General features: G+C 55.3%; 7 protein-coding genes across 7 annotated transcripts; 5 read left to right on the plus strand and 2 right to left on the minus strand.

The window, feature by feature from the left end:
* Positions 1-526: 526 nt before the first annotated feature.
* Positions 527-2,889, plus strand: BO70DRAFT_366069 (transcription factor domain-containing protein). Its single transcript, XM_025544235.1, has 4 exons — positions 527-1,610; positions 1,670-2,083; positions 2,167-2,405; positions 2,459-2,889. The coding sequence occupies exons 1-4, from the start codon at positions 907-909 to the stop codon at positions 2,824-2,826; spliced, it is 1,725 nt and encodes a 574-aa protein (XP_025395210.1). The 5' UTR covers positions 527-906; the 3' UTR covers positions 2,827-2,889.
* Positions 2,890-2,975: 86 nt separating this feature from the next.
* BO70DRAFT_374363 (MFS general substrate transporter) lies at positions 2,976-5,009 on the minus strand (the record flags this gene model as incomplete). The annotated part of the gene is made up of 5 exons (XM_025544965.1): positions 2,976-3,061; positions 3,186-4,191; positions 4,288-4,332; positions 4,410-4,505; positions 4,941-5,009. 5 exons carry the CDS (start codon positions 5,007-5,009, stop codon positions 2,976-2,978), a joined length of 1,302 nt encoding a protein of 433 aa, XP_025395211.1.
* Positions 5,010-5,506: 497 nt separating this feature from the next.
* rglB (polysaccharide lyase family 4 protein) lies at positions 5,507-7,782 on the plus strand (the record flags this gene model as incomplete). The annotated part of the gene is made up of 3 exons (XM_025541476.1): positions 5,507-6,170; positions 6,220-6,311; positions 6,429-7,782. 3 exons carry the CDS (start codon positions 5,507-5,509, stop codon positions 7,644-7,646), a joined length of 1,974 nt encoding a protein of 657 aa, XP_025395212.1. The 3' UTR covers positions 7,647-7,782.
* Positions 7,783-8,172: 390 nt separating this feature from the next.
* On the plus strand, positions 8,173-10,391 carry BO70DRAFT_366071 (acyl-CoA dehydrogenase family protein). The gene is made up of 4 exons (XM_025544236.1): positions 8,173-9,129; positions 9,192-9,417; positions 9,475-9,843; positions 9,896-10,391. Exons 1-4 carry the CDS (start codon positions 8,526-8,528, stop codon positions 10,230-10,232), a joined length of 1,536 nt encoding a protein of 511 aa, XP_025395213.1. The 5' UTR covers positions 8,173-8,525; the 3' UTR covers positions 10,233-10,391.
* Positions 10,392-10,955: 564 nt separating this feature from the next.
* On the plus strand, positions 10,956-12,218 carry BO70DRAFT_382763 (proteasome inhibitor PI31 family protein; the record flags this gene model as incomplete). Its single annotated transcript, XM_025545552.1, has 2 exons — positions 10,956-11,242; positions 11,320-12,218. The coding sequence occupies exons 1-2, from the start codon at positions 11,068-11,070 to the stop codon at positions 12,216-12,218; spliced, it is 1,074 nt and encodes a 357-aa protein (XP_025395214.1). The 5' UTR covers positions 10,956-11,067.
* Positions 12,219-13,152: 934 nt separating this feature from the next.
* Positions 13,153-14,582, plus strand: BO70DRAFT_300735 (serine/threonine-protein phosphatase; the record flags this gene model as incomplete). Its single annotated transcript, XM_025539682.1, has 6 exons — positions 13,153-13,314; positions 13,432-13,473; positions 13,579-13,684; positions 13,747-14,280; positions 14,360-14,432; positions 14,510-14,582. 6 exons carry the CDS (start codon positions 13,153-13,155, stop codon positions 14,580-14,582), a joined length of 990 nt encoding a protein of 329 aa, XP_025395215.1.
* Positions 14,565-15,124, minus strand: BO70DRAFT_366074 (uncharacterized protein). Its single transcript, XM_025544237.1, has one exon. The coding sequence runs from the start codon at positions 14,915-14,917 to the stop codon at positions 14,732-14,734; it is 186 nt and encodes a 61-aa protein (XP_025395216.1). The 5' UTR covers positions 14,918-15,124; the 3' UTR covers positions 14,565-14,731.
* Between the last annotated feature and the right edge of the window lie 178 nt (positions 15,125-15,302).

Genomic DNA, 15,302 nt, shown 5'->3' on the forward strand with positions numbered 1-15,302 from the left:
GCCTCAGGCACCCCCCACCCCCCCGCCTCGCTTCCCCGCGGGTTCCTTCCCTTTTCCCTTTTCCCTTTTTCCCTTCCTTTCCGCTCCCCCGGATTCTTTCTCTGACAACAACTTCCCTCATGCAATGCCCAATTCTCATCCAACGCAGGCCCGTCGCCCCCTGAAGCCCTCCGGAAAACGCCGTAAAGTGGCCGTTGCGTGTGACCAATGCCGTACTCGCAAGGCCCGGTGTGACGGGACACAGCCTGGTAGGCAATCCACCCGCTTCTGCGTCCGCTTCTGCTTCCGCTTCCGGTGCAACCCGCTCGGATGACTGACGTCGAATGCGTAGTCTGTGGCCCGTGCGCGAGGAGAGCAGCCCAAGGGATTCATGGGGCCTGTGTTTACACAGGGGAATTGGAGAAACAACGAGCAGTGCGCAAGTGAGCATCCCATCGCAACGGAGCCCGAGGCATCAATTCAGTACTGACCGCGTTGTGGGACAGTTACATTGCCAACCTGGAGGATCGCATCAAGCATCTGGAGGGCCCGGGTTATGCTGAGCGGAATGAGGAAATTGACTCTTTTCGGCGTTGCGATCGCTCAGGCGATTCCCAAGTAAGCTTTGGCCGCATTCTGGCAGCAAGGTCCCTTGGTCTGACATGGGGTTGGTAGACTTATGCTTCGGCTGATAATCAGACCTCTCTATCTGTGGAACAGCATAGAGCTTCTCCGGTGATCTCATTTCCATCAAATCCCGTTAGCCTTCGCCAGCCAAGCAACAGAGACTTTACCCCGTCCAGCTCCGATCAAGGCACCTCGCAAGCAAACCCCGCACGATATAGTAGACATACAGTCTACCCGCCAGGGTACTCTCCCGGGCACCCGTTACAAGTTGAGGGAGGAAACGATGGTGTCAATGCAATGATGGGGGCCGTGGAAGACGAACGACCAACTCAGGGCTTTTTTGGCAGCTCTAGTGCGGCCAGCTTTATACGACAGATCAAGACGGCGGTAGACGAGCGTGTCTCTCCGCCCGATCGCCGCACCTCAGATTCTATACTGGGTATTGCACCGTCATCCAACCTATTATCTGCGAAAACGCCACGGCCGTCTACTGTATCCAACTATGTTCTTCCTCCGCGAAAGACGGCAGATGGCCTCATTGGGGTCTACTGGTCGTTTGTCTTCCCCCTGTATCCCCTTGTGGACAGTATCCACCTCAGAGCAGAATATGAGAAAATCTGGACCGGAGAAACTCTTTACTCGGATGAGAATATGCTGATGTGCACGTTCAATGTCACATTTGCTCTCGCCTGTCAACTGGCTGACTTCATTCCTCCTGGAGAACGAGAGGCTTCTGCGGATGCGTTTTTTTCACGCGCAAAGGATCTTCTGCAGTTTAACCTCTGGAACACGGGGTCGGCCGCTCTGATTCAATGTTTGCTTCTTATGGCTCAATACCTGCAAAGTACCGATTCCGCTCATCAATGCTGGATCGTGACGGGATTGGCGATTCGGAATGCCCAGGGCCTTGGCTTACACCTTCCGCAAACAGTTGCTCGCCTCCAGAATCCCCAGGAGCAACAGCTGGCATGCAAGATTTGGCACGGCTGCGTCTTGATGGACAGGTATGTCATGTTTGTATACTTTTCCGTTCTCTAGCTCGTTTCACCCTGACACGGCATAGAGTCATCTCCATGACCTTTGGACGTCCAGCCATGATCTCTACGGCCGCCTGTGCATCGGTCCCCCTACCAATCACAGTCGATGAAGAATATATACCCACAGTTGCTGGATCTGAAGTAACGCAGCCAATCAACCAGCCATCTATCATAGCATTCTATGCAAAGTCCCTCGAGCTGTATGAAATTTTAAACGAGATTCTCCTAAGTCTCTATAGCCCCACCATAGAGGAAACCCCGGAAGATATTTACAATTTTTATTTTGACAAGGAATCAAACAAAGGAGAGCACACCATCTTTGAACTTGATCGAGCCCTTTCAAAATGGTCCCGCAGCCTTCCGCCGCACTTGCGAGGAGAGCCGTGTCCTGGCTCAGAACATACGGTCTTTTACCACCAGAGTGTGGTGTTGCGCGCAAGGTACGTTCGTTGTCTGCTGGGTCTCAGAGTACTCGATGCTGGAGTATCTCATAATCTACATTTGTTCTGACGAGTTGCCCAAGGTTTCTCCATGTGCGAATGCTACTTTTCAGGTCCACCCTGTCAAAATACTGTACTGCGCGTGATATTGGGGCTTCAGATCCACTCACTTCCCTTCGTGACTCTTTCCCTCACCGTGTCGCGTTACAATGCTCGACCATTTGTGTGAAGGTCGCGCAGGAGATCATCGGACTTATACATAGCAACCTGCCCATGGATGGTAGTCCAGGACCCCTTCCTGCATGGTGGTACAATATTCTCTGTGAGCGTATTAGGCCACCAAGCCGGCTATCACATACAACTAATGCAGACTAGATATCTATACGGCGGCCACTGTCCTTATAGCAGGCCGCCTGTGTCCAACCATCCTAGAAGAAGTAACGGAAGCTAAAATGACCCAATCTTGGAACTGCGCTCTGGAGGTTTTACGGAAGTATCATAGTTATAGCACATCGGCCCGAAGGTGTGTTGCGGCGCTGGAGATACTCTATGAGAGAGTCGCATCAGAAGGGCCTCTGCCCAATCTCTACCCGCCGAATACATTTGCGACTACTGCCGGACCGAATGGCCTTCGCGATTCCTCTTTTGGAGGGAGCATTGATTCTGCATTTCTCGGTGGTCTTGACTTTCCCGATTTTCAGGACATGTCCTGGCTGAACAGCGTGCCAAGCAATCTCTTCTAATTGATTCTCGCTGGACTCTTCGAATACAACCTTCAAAAGTTCATTTACTCGATGAGTACATCCTGTCTATCAGATATGTCAGATGGTATTCCGTCTCTTAATTACAGGCAAGGTCTGCAATCTATTCCCGAATTCTAGTGTATGTCGGTTCAATGACTTAGGCGGGTTGCAACAAACTGTATGGCAATAATCAAAGGCAATGCACAGGCGCCTACGATAGCGCACATGACGCCTGCTGCCAACCCCCCCCCCCCCCCCCCCCCCCAAAAGCCTAAGGTCTCGAACATGGGGGGGAAATAGAACGGTCCGGTCTACATCTATTAGCCACCATTATCGATCAGCTTCGTGAGCTCCTCTACTTACAGATCCATAAACATGGCGGAAGAAATTGATACACACGCCAACATTGGTTGACGCTTCCTTATAGCTGTCAACGGCGAACGAAATAAGGATGGTTGTTATGATTTGGTTGCCAAGCCTTGCGATTGCCGCACCGATGCATGGGGTCACATTCCAGGTGGTAGCCTTTTGCAATTGGAATCCCCACACAAGCAGGCCGGCGATCACGGTTCCAAAACCAATATCAGAGAGCCACAGCCGGTCAGCCGGTCGATGATACCCTCTCTTCTTGTGCAGGGTTTGCAAGAACCAGTCCGACGTGCGCCCGCTCAACTGCTCCCCCAGCAGACCTCCAATCATGATGGCAATGAATTGCAACCCATTCTGCTGTGGACCAAAATGAAATTTCTTTCCAAAGGCCGTGTGCATCTCGACAACCAAGGCAATATTTCCGTAGCAAAACACTATCGTGTGAGCGCATGCCGGAATGAGTACCCTGGAGAAGCGTGTATCGAAGAGAGGCTCAACAAAATCACGAGCTCGCAGAGGATACGGACTGATTCTGCGGGGGATGAGCCTTCGAAAGAAACCAGGAGGGGCCACATTGGATCCCGCAGTCTCGCCATCAGCTGCGATATACAACAGATAGGCCACGAACTGCCCAAAGTTCATCACGGCGAAAACCCAATATATCCACGCGACTCCGACGCGCTGGGTGACGAATCCCATGATCAACGGACCACCCGAGATCCCAAGGGCCAGCATGAGCGTCCACCATCCTAGCTTCTGGCCTCGCATTTCTGGTTCACACAGCTCCGTGATTACACCGCTGCCTATTCCCATGGGTGGCGATATAATAACAGCCGTGAGCACTCGCGTGGCCATTTGAGACCCATATGTGGTGCATCGAGCACCACCAATATTGCATGCCATGCTTCCAAGGACTGAGAACATGAAGATATGGTATCGTCCGTAGATGGATGTGATGGGTTTCCAGAAGAGCGGGGCAACGCCTAGAAGCAATATCTGCCGTCCCACAGACTGTATGAGCGTCTGATGCATTCATTGGGGGTAAAAGCCGATTCCTATGAAGGAATACCGGGATTGGAGGGGACAACTAACTTGCACAGATGTGAGATATCTGGTTTCTGGCACCGATATATTGTACTCTTCGGCCATCAGTTATCATAGGCTGGGATAATTCCGGCGGCCATGAAGGTTGCGGCCCTTGAATGAAAAGCAACCATAATAATTTGAGCATTCTTCTTCCACGCAGGCCAGTTGCGAGGGTTGGCAGGAGAATTGTCCGTCCAAAGATTGATTCTCTGTACTGGACTGCTCTTGAGAGGGTTTATATTCTTCTTTGATTTCAGCTTCTATAAACCAATCCTCTATGCCCTATGGGGGCAGAAGGCGTGGAGAGTTGAGCTAAACGGGGCCGAGGTCCACATCTTCACCACGCGCTGCCATCTGCCCATTGGCTTATTGAAGCAGCTCCTGGTGATATTCGCTCTTGGCGTCCTGTTTCCGATTGCGTCCAAGTTATGGTCTTGAGAGTTCCTATCTGACGCTATAGAGCCCAGACCACCTGATCGGATCTGCATCCGACCTCCCCCCGACAGTCCATCGGATGGTGAGCCTGTTGATCTTTAAGTACCAATCCACCTCCAAGATGTCGAGGTAAAGCGCGGGTGGTCAGATGTGGACCAGGGGTGAAAGACCCCGGATCCAGGGAACGGTGTCGATCCTGCGTTTCGCCCCGCGTCAAATCCGACTCCTCGGATGTGACCATGGGACTCACCCACGCTTCGGATGTCTCGCTGGAGGGGAGGGGGTGAGATCATTGATTATTCCATGCTGCTGCTACTGGCCTTCCCACACAACAGTAACGCCGGCCAGATGCAACTTACGCTTCGGCCAGTCCCGTCCGACAAAGCCTCCTTGCCTGAGCCGGCCTGCGTACAAATAAACAAGATTCTACTTTGGTAGAGGGGCGTAAAGCCCCAAGCCTGGTGCTTCCAGCTGGCAGTGCTGCATTTGGCGTGACTTACTTTGGCTTTTCATCCACATCCCAATCACGATGGCCAGGATTCACTTCGGGGCAATGACGGCCGAACTCGCCTGGCTTCACATTCCCCGCATTTGACCCCAGATTGTGGGTGGAGTCTACACAGCAATGGGCAATGTCTCCTCCAGCCCACGCAACGCGGCATTCTGTCCGGTGCAATTGCCCCCGAAGGAGCCCCATCCTGGCTTTGGTTATAAGATGGCGGCATTTAGCTGCGTCAGGTACCACACAGAGTCTACGCCCCTTCCGTGACGGATTATTCGAGGACCCACAATGCGACAGATTCTTATATTCTCCGTGACTTTGTTTTGGCCTGCCCTCGCATCAACGACGCTCCGGACCTCGCAAAATGGGAGCACCATCACGCTAGCAAACGAGCGCATCACCGCTCTCTTCGCCAAGAACGAAGGTCGGATCGTGGACCTCTACCTCGATGGTCAAGACCTGCTGGGCCCGCAGTCGGGCGACACGGGTGTCGGGCCGTATCTGGACTGCTACTGTATCCCCTCGGGCTTCTACACCCCGGGCTCCGTCAACTCCAGCCTGCAACTCCTCGAGGGGACAGACGTCACCGGAACGAAATATGGAGGCGTCATCATGGATGAGACGTACCCGGCCACGGGCCAGCACTTCCAGCAGTACTGGTTCCTACGCGATGGGGAAACCGGCTTGCACACCTTCAGTCGATTGTCCTACTACAACGACACGGCGTCGTTTCTGCGCAATCTACAGGAGTTCCGGACGCTGTTCCGACCAAATACGGACCTGTGGACGCACCTGACTTCGAGCGACGTGCAGACGGCTCCTCTCCCCAGTCAAGTAGCCATCGACGAGGAAGTTGTCGTGCAAGACGCCACGTGGACGCTCAACAATACACCCAATGATCCCTACTACACTCAGTTCTCGGCATACTTCACCAAGTATACTTTCTCAAATGGTACGACAGCAAATAACGTTCGAGGATGATGTGTGCTAATTAGTGGAAGCGTGGCGAGACAATTCGGTCCATGGTCTGTACGCGGATGGGACTACCTCTAATGGTACCGCGTATGGGGCATGGCTGGTGATGAACACGAAGGTGAAGATCAGACTTGCTGTGTGACTTATAGATATGGCTGACATTTCTAGGACACTTACTACGGCGTACGCTTTGAGATATCATCCACTGGCCGGGTTAGAAAAGCTGACCGCACAGGGACCGCTGCACTCCGATCTGACGGTCGACGGGATCGTTTACAACTACCTCGTCTCCAACCACCACGGGGAAGGGACTCCCAACATCACCTACGGCTTTGACCGCACATTCGGCCCGCAATACTACTACTTCAACGGTGGGAAAGGCTCCGCCTCCCTGGAAGAGTTGAGGTCTGATGCGGAGTCACTGGCGGATCCGAACTGGAACCTGGACTTCTACGACTCAATCGCCAAACATGTGGTCGGATACGCACCCACCACCAGACGGGGCAGTGTTCAAGGGCACATCGTCCTTCCCGAAGATGCCACCAAGTCTGTCGCAGTCCTCACCGTGGACGGGCATTATTTCCAAGACAACTCGGTGGATTCCTCCTCGTACCAGTATTGGGCCGAGATTGACGAGGATGGGCGCTTCAGTGTGGATCACGTTATAGAGGGCAACTACCGGCTGACGGTGTATGCCGATGGTGTTTTCGGTGACTTTGAACGTGATGGCTTGCAAGTCCAGGCCGGGAGGACAACCACGGTCAAACAAACCTGGGTTGCAGAATCTGCGGGTATCGAGATCTGGCGATTGGGAACACCAGATAAATCTTCCGGGGAGTTCCGACATGGCATTGCCAGAGACCCGACCCATCCACTGCATCCTCCAGAATACCTGATCTTCTGGGGGGCGTATGACTGGCAACGAGACTTCCCGGAGGGAATCAACTACACCATCGGCAGCAGCGATCCGACAATGGACCTGAATACCGTACACTGGTCAGTGTTCGGGCCTACCCCAAATGATCCAGAGGTAGAGTACAACACCACACATGACTGGACGATCAACTTTCCCCTGCGCCAGGACGAGCTTCAACAGCGCTCGACCGCCACACTGACCATCCAGCTCGCGGGAGCAAAGGCAGCACCGGGGAATACCGACGTGTACGATCCTGCAGAGACGTACAATAACCTTGCGCTGGAGAGCTATATCAACGACCAGGAAGACCCGCTCACCCTGTTGGTCGGGTTCAACCAGTCAAGCAGCTGCATTGTCCGCTCGGCTGTCAGTTGCTATCAAGTCCGCTCGCGAATGCAATTCCCAGCAGATTGGCTGAAGGTCGGTAACAATGTTCTGACTCTGCACCTTCCTTACAATGCCACGGACACGGAGACGGCGGTTCTGCCTGCGACGGTGTATGTGCAGTATGACGCACTGAGGCTGGAGCTTTCGTAGGTCTGTGTAGATCCTAAAATTTCGAAGAAAGAGCGCGCCTCCGACACGCGTGGGAGCAAAATGCGTGTCCACAGCTATCTGTGCAGATCGCGGGCATGAACAGAGACTATCTTCAAAAATCTATCATCGGTTCCAGCAAGGAGCAGGCATCGCATCGCAGTTTGCAGTCTTTTGGATTGACAATGTAGCCAACAGTGTTGAACTAGAAACCCCTTGTATCCGTCTTTTTTGCTTTTGACATGTCAAGTGCTTGGGCCTTCCTCGCCTGCTGATTTTTCAGATGCGGGGATCGTCTGCAAGCCACGCCATCGACTGAGGGACGGGGTGGAGAGGTCTGTTCCAACGTCCGAGCGATAATAACCGAGGCTGTTCCAGGGAACTGGGCGGATTGCCTGTTGCGGATAATCATGGGCATGTCGACGTGTCATTTTCCACAAGCCACACAACTTCCATTCACACATAGGTAGAAGGTTCGGATCGATCCCTTCGAGCTACTCTTGTGCCTTGTAGTTCTCTGGGGATCGCACCACGGGTGACGGCACGCCGCAAGCAGAGCGAAGCGACCCAAGGGCAGGCAGGGCAAAAAAAAACACCCAAAATTCGGGGATCGATCGGCATTGCCCGAAGAGGCAAAAGCCTCGGCTGTGGGCGTCACTCACGATCGATCACTCACGACTAATCCCCGCCCCTTGATTGGCATCCGCTCGTAGAAGATAACACGCCTGCCTAAGGGCAGCCCGTTGCCTTCCCCGCATAATCCCAGCTGCAGCCGTCAGTTGTTTTACTTACTACTTACCCTCTATCCGCCTCTCGCAGGACGGTCTTTCCTTCATCTTGCAGGATTCTTGTACCGTTGTGTGGAAACACCAGTCAACGACCATGTCGAAAACTTTCACCCGCGCCGAGGTTGCGCAACACAACAATGAGGACTCGGTCTGGTGTATCATCGACCACCGCGTCTACGACCTCACCGATTTCCTCGACGCCCATCCCGGTGGCAGTGTGGTGCTGAACCAGATCGCGGGCCAGGATGCGACCACCGATTTCTACAACCTTCATCGCCAGGAAGTCCTTGAGAAATACAAGGACCTCTGCGTCGGCACGATAGCCGGCGAGGTCCCCGAGATCGTCACCCCCGAGCCAGGCAGTCTCAGCCAGGTGCCCTACGCCGAGCCCCTGTGGCTACGGCCGCAGTTCAAGAGCCCCTACTTCACGGACAGTCATCGACGCCTCCAGAAGGCTCTTCGCGAGTTCACAGATCGCTATGTGACTCCCGAGGCGCAGGAGAAGGAGAAGGACGGCACCTATATCAGTCAGGAGTTGATCGACCGTATGGCTGAAGCAGGCATCCTGGCGATGCGTCTGGGGCCTGGGAAACATTTGCACGGACAGACACTGCTGGGCGGTGCCGTTGATGGGAAGGACTTTGACTATCTGCACGACCTGGTGGTGTCGCAGGAGTTGGTGAGGTCCAACGCTCGAGGTTGGTTTTGAATCTTCTTAATTTCTTCACGGGGTGGACGGTAACGCGCTAACTCTTGGCAGGCTTTCAGGATGGAAACATGGCCGGCATGGCTATCAGCTTGACTGCCGTTCAGCAGTGGCTGCACAATGCCCCCCTTCGGCAGAAGGTCACAGAGGAGATTCTGTCGGGAAAGAAGAAGATATGTCTCGCTATCACGGAGGCCTTCGCAGGGAGTGATGTTGCTGGTCTACGTACGACTGCAGAAAAGACCCCTGATGGAAAGCACTACATCGTCAATGGAACCAAGTATGAATGGCCCCCGTAATACCCATGGCAAAGGCAGACTGCTCACGTATTTTCCAGGAAATGGATCACCAACGGTATGTTCTGCGACTATTTCGTCACCGGCTGCCGGACGGAGAAGGGGTTCTCGGTGCTTCTGATCCCCCGCGATGAGGGAGTCGAAACCAAGCAGATCAAGACATCGTACTCGACCGCCGCGGCAACTGCGTTCGTCCAGTTCGAGAACGTCAAGGTGCCCGTGGAGAACCTCCTGGGTGAGGAACACAAGGGATTCATCGTGATCATGAGCAACTTCAACCATGAGCGGTTCATGATGGTCTGCAGCGTGGTGCGCATGTGCACGACCGTCGTCGAGGAGTGCTTGAAGTGGTGCAACCAACGCATTGTCTTCGGCAAGAAGCTGGTCGAACAGCCCGTCATGAGACAAAAGTAAGAGAGCCCTTTTTTAGTGGCTGGACCGTACTAACATGGAAAATGCCAGACTCGCCCGGATGATCTCCTTGTGCGAATCCAACCAGGCCTGGCTGGAGTCCATCGCCTACCAGATGTGCAACATGACCTATGCTCAGCAGTCCGTCCACCTGGGCGGTCCTATCGGTCTCCTCAAGTCGCATGCCACCCACTCCGCTCAGGAGATAGCCGACCTTGCCACCAACATCTTCGGAGGGCGGGGTTTGACCCAGAGCGGCATGGGCAAGGTTATTGAGATGTTCCACCGAACATACAAGTTTGACGCCATCCTGGGTGGAACAGAGGAGATTCTGGCAGACCTGGGAGTTCGTCAGGCGATGAAGAAGTTCCCGAAGGCGATGCTGTAGTATACGGTGCCAGGGGGATGACTTGGGTCGATGATATTTCTTTTTTTTTTTGGCCGTTGTCCAAAGGTGTGGAGCGACAGGCGTATCCTGCAGGACAGGGGGTCTTTAATTTCTAGTTGGATATAAAGTAACGTGTATGAGGCAAGCGAAGCACTTGATGTTTATATGGGACGTGTGCAGGTGCACAGCTGGAGTCGGCAGCCGCGTAGATACCCATGGTTGTAGCCACAGCTGTATGCGGTGCGGCCGCGATGTACTGTGTACTATGACCTGAGTAAAGACATAAGATGTTAGTGTTTCTATAAAAGTACGTCGGAGTTGCGATCGACAGTACTAGCACTACCGTGGGGCATCATGACTGAGGCTCGAGTCTCACCCCCACAAGGCTGACACGATGGAACAATAAACAGGCCAATGGTGTTCTGCAGGCAGTAGGCAGTTGGGCTGGGGTTATATATTCCCGGCGTTTAAACAGACCCCGACCAAGAGCTCCGCCACCACTCCTTCGGTTGATGGATTGGATGGCATGATCCGATGGAAGAACCGTGTGTAGTACTGTGTACTGTGTGATGTGTAGCAGAAAGCAACAATGACAGGAGGAGAATTGTTTGGCCTGCGCCGCTATTCAGGCACCGAGGCACCCGGGCACCCGTGCCAGGCAGCAAAGGCTGACGTCCCAGGCAGCCAGCCCCGTCAACGCGACTCCGTACAACTACTCCGTACCCCGTACCACCTTCATCCTCTCATCTCAAAATTCGATCGATCCCTTGATACTTCCAGCTTGTACTTGTTTGACTCGACCAGTTACGTACTTGGAGACCTTTCCAGGATCATCATGGCTGGCCCTGATAGCCTGAGCCCCGACAACGTGCTGGCGCTCGCAGCCGCCGCCGCCGCCGCCGAGCCGCCGAGCCTCAGGACGCCGTACGAAGCGGTCGCTCTCGTCGGCCATGCCTGCATGACGGCCGTGGGCTTCCGCCTCGTCGGACTCGGTGAGGAGCACAATCTAGGTATGTCCTCGCCTGCCTCCTCTCTCCCTTCACTCCAATTCCGACAACCCGGGTCCTGACTGTTCTGCCCTCGCCAGAAACCCCCTCCGAGAACCCCTCCCTCCCCGCAGGATGGAATGCCGCCACGGCCTATGCCTTTCGATACGCACATTCGCAGTCCTCGATGCAATACCTGCTGAAAGTCAGTCGGCTCGGAAATAATGCCGTCGTCTTTGCCCTGGCGCTAGGGGACGACCGGACGACATCATTCGACCTCCCCGTGAAAGACTACATCTCCGAATCCGCGTTCCCCTTGGCCTCGACCGCCGACCTCCCCACTACGCTCCCTGAAGCTTTTATATCTACCCCGCGCCTGAAGGACCTGATTGGGCTATTCAAGATCAACGTCATCCAGAGGCTCGCCCCGGGACTGTACAAGGAAGGCTACGAGGATTCTTCCAGCCAGGCGCGCGAGAGACAGCCGCTCGAGAGACCGCCCCGGCGCGATCCTCTGCGGGATGATCCCTTGCCCCAACCCGCTCGCCCATACCCATTTGATGACCCCCTGGCGATGCCGCCGCGGCGACCGGTTCCGGTGGGGGACTTCCCCCCGCCGGGATTCGAGGATGAGTTTGAAATCCAGAGACCCCCGCGAGGATACCCAGGCGGCATGGGAGGAAGACACCCGTTGAACATCGGGGACAGAGACCTGTATCCTGCCGGACTGGGACCGAACGACCCCTTTCGCGGCAGCATCGGTCCCGGCCTGGGAGGCGGCGGCGGCGGCGGCGGGGGGATGCACCCCACGCTTGATGACCCCCTGTTTGGAGGCCCTCGAAACCCAGGGTATGACCCTCAAGCACCTCCCGGAGCGCGATACGATCCCGTAGGGCCCGGACAAGGGCCGCCGTTTGGACGAGGGCGGGGGGCGTACGGAGGGAGCGGATCGGGCGGAGGGTTTGGGGGGTTTGGGGGGTTTGGTGGTGACATCATTTAGGCGTGCGGCTGGGCTGGGGTTTGGGCGGGCGGGCGGACGGGGGCGAATTCTTCTGCAGACTCTAATTGCTACACGACATGACGACAGAATGAATGATGACTGTACTTACCTGAGACCCTGTGGTCCCAATTAATGCAAAGATTGATTTGATCATGACATGTAGTGGTCTTGTCCGACCGTTGGAGTGCATGGAGAACGAGGCTGGACGATGTCCTCTTTTCGTAGGAAAACAAAATCTTGTGGGTGGGGATTCGGTGTGGCGGATGTGGCAGCAGCTGGCAGCAGCTGGCAGAATTTCCGGGGGAAAGAATAAGAGGAAGTGTGGCTTTGGGCGCTGAGCACCCGAAGAGGCAGGCGGGCGGTGGTGAGCGGGAGAGGGCGAGGGCGAGGGAGAGGGAGAGGGAGAACAGAACGGGTCCAAACCTGCCTTGGCTGGAACTGACTGACTGACTGACTGACTGACTCTTCTCCCTCTCCCCCTCTCCCACCACCAAGTCCAACACCGCCCGCCCGCCCTGCTGCTTGCTGCTGCTGCTGCTGCTGCTACCGCCAGACCACCACTCGGTCACCACCACCACCACCAACCAACCCATCCATCCATCCATCCATCCAACTCACCTCCCTTTCCCTAACTAACCCACCACCACAACCAACACCCCCCCCCCCCCCCCCCCTCCTCCCCCCTCTCCCCATCTTTCTTCAATCTGTGGGCGACTGAGCTTTTCGGTCGCTTTGGTCTCTCTTCTGCTCCCCAATTTCCATTCTGAGCCGTGTCTCGCCCGGACCCTGCTCCCTCCCCCCCCCTCCCTCCCCTCCCCTCCCCTCAAAGAAAACAACGCCTCCCTCACGAGACCTCCCCTCGTCGCTTACCGTCATCCTGAACCTTTCCCCCCCCCCACCACCACCAGACTCGTCGCTCTCGGTGGTCACTTCAATGGACAACAACATGGAAATCGACACGGCGCGGTCGCCCGAACCTCACCACCTCTCCCCGACCACCGACCCGGGCTCCATACCCACCCTCGACGGATGGATCGAAAGTTTGATGACCTGCAAGCAGCTGGCAGAGGAGGATGTGCGGAGGCTATGTGATCGGGTGTGTGCTCTGTTTCTTGTCGCGTCGTCGTGAGCAGCGTCGTCGTCGTCGTCGTCGACGCCGACGTCGAGGTGGCCGTCATCGAGCCGATCCTAATCGTGGTTTGTTTTTTCACAGGCGAGAGAGGTACTGCAGGACGAGTCGAACGTGCAGCCCGTGGTATGTGCTTGATTCCCGGTGGTTTGGGTCCGCCTCAGTGGTGGCCCCTGGTCGTGTTTGGCGACCGACCGATCGGACTGGAACTGACCTTGGCTGCGCCCTCAGAAATGCCCGGTGACCGTGTGCGGTGATATACACGGCCAGTTTCACGATCTCATGGAGCTGTTCCGCATTGGTGGCCCCAATCCGGACACGAACTACCTGTTCATGGGTGAGTTGGCATCTTGACGCTTGTGTCCGTCGTCCCCCCTCGCTCACCCGCGCGCCCGTTAGGTGACTACGTCGACCGTGGTTACTACTCCGTAGAGACCGTCACCCTCCTCGTGTGCCTCAAGATTCGGTACCCCCAGCGGATCACCATCCTGCGTGGAAACCACGAGTCCCGCCAGATCACGCAAGTCTACGGGTTCTACGACGAGTGCCTCCGCAAGTACGGCAACGCCAATGTCTGGAAATACTTCACCGACCTGTTCGACTACCTCCCCCTCACCGCACTCATCGAGAACCAGATTTTCTGCCTGCACGGCGGCCTGAGCCCGTCCATCGACACCCTCGACAACATCCGCTCCCTGGACCGCATCCAGGAGGTCCCACACGAAGGCCCCATGTGCGACTTGCTGTGGAGTGACCCCGACGACCGGTGCGGCTGGGGGATCTCCCCCCGTGGTGCGGGATACACATTCGGGCAGGACATCTCGGAGGCGTTTAATCACAACAATGGCTTGACTCTGGTGGCACGGGCGCACCAGCTGGTGATGGAAGGATATAACTGGTCGCAGGATAGAAACGTCGTCACGATTTTCTCCGGTATGTGTGAGACGCGATGCGCGATGCGCGATGACCCGGTGGATCGACGTTCCTGGCTAACCTCGTCCCTTTTCGCTAGCTCCGAATTACTGCTACCGCTGCGGTAACCAGGCCGCAATCATGGAGATTGATGAGCATCTGAAGTATACGTTGTACGTGGCGCTCCTCTCCCGGGATGGTGGTGGTGGCGGATGGCCGCGGTGCGGGCCGATGCTGACGCGTTCTACAGCCTACAATTCGATCCCTGCCCGCGCGCAGGAGAACCCATGGTCTCGAGACGTACCCCCGATTATTTCCTGTGATTTGATTGTGATAGACATTTCTTCTCACCTCTGGCAAGTTGAGGTTCTCCGACCCCTCGAGAGGGCTCCTGGGCTGTTGGACCAAGGATACAACAAGGCAGTCTGCCTCAGTAATTGTATGTCGGTATTTCTGGCCGTGTTGATACCATTCATGAAAATAAAAAGACGTTCCGAGACCTATCGCTCGCGTCCACCAGCTCGGGACGTACGGGGTGAGGTGTGCGGTATGCGGTGTGCGGTGTACTTTCGTCACCTGCAAGGTGATGAAGGTTGTATGTAGGCTCTGAGGTGGGGAGGATGCGTTGTTGCTGCCTGAACCCAGGGATGGGCAACATTGTGATGTGATATCAACCCGCACTGCCGTAGTACTTTGTACGCAGACCCGCCTGATGCCATAGTCCCACCACCCAGTCGTAACTTGCTGCCCCAATCCCTCCTGCATGGTTGTAGTTGTACGTAGTCGACTTCGATGACCGGTGTTGATGCCCTGCCCTGCCCTGCCCCTCCACCGTCAGCTGCAATAGAACCCCGGTGCCTTCGGGAACATTTTCCTTTTGTGTCTGTGGTTTTTCTTTTTCTTTTTCTTTTTCTTTTTCTTTTTTCTTTTTCTTCTTTTTTTATCTGGCCCACTGATCGATCGATGGCCACGCGGTGAAACATCCGAGCTCCCGGTGGTTCGATAGATAGATACATGGAAGATGAAGAAAAGAAACGTGACCA

Source organism: Aspergillus heteromorphus, assembly GCF_003184545.1.
Source record: "Aspergillus heteromorphus CBS 117.55 chromosome Unknown BO70scaffold_36, whole genome shotgun sequence".
Lineage (NCBI taxonomy): Eukaryota > Fungi > Ascomycota > Eurotiomycetes > Eurotiales > Aspergillaceae > Aspergillus > Aspergillus heteromorphus.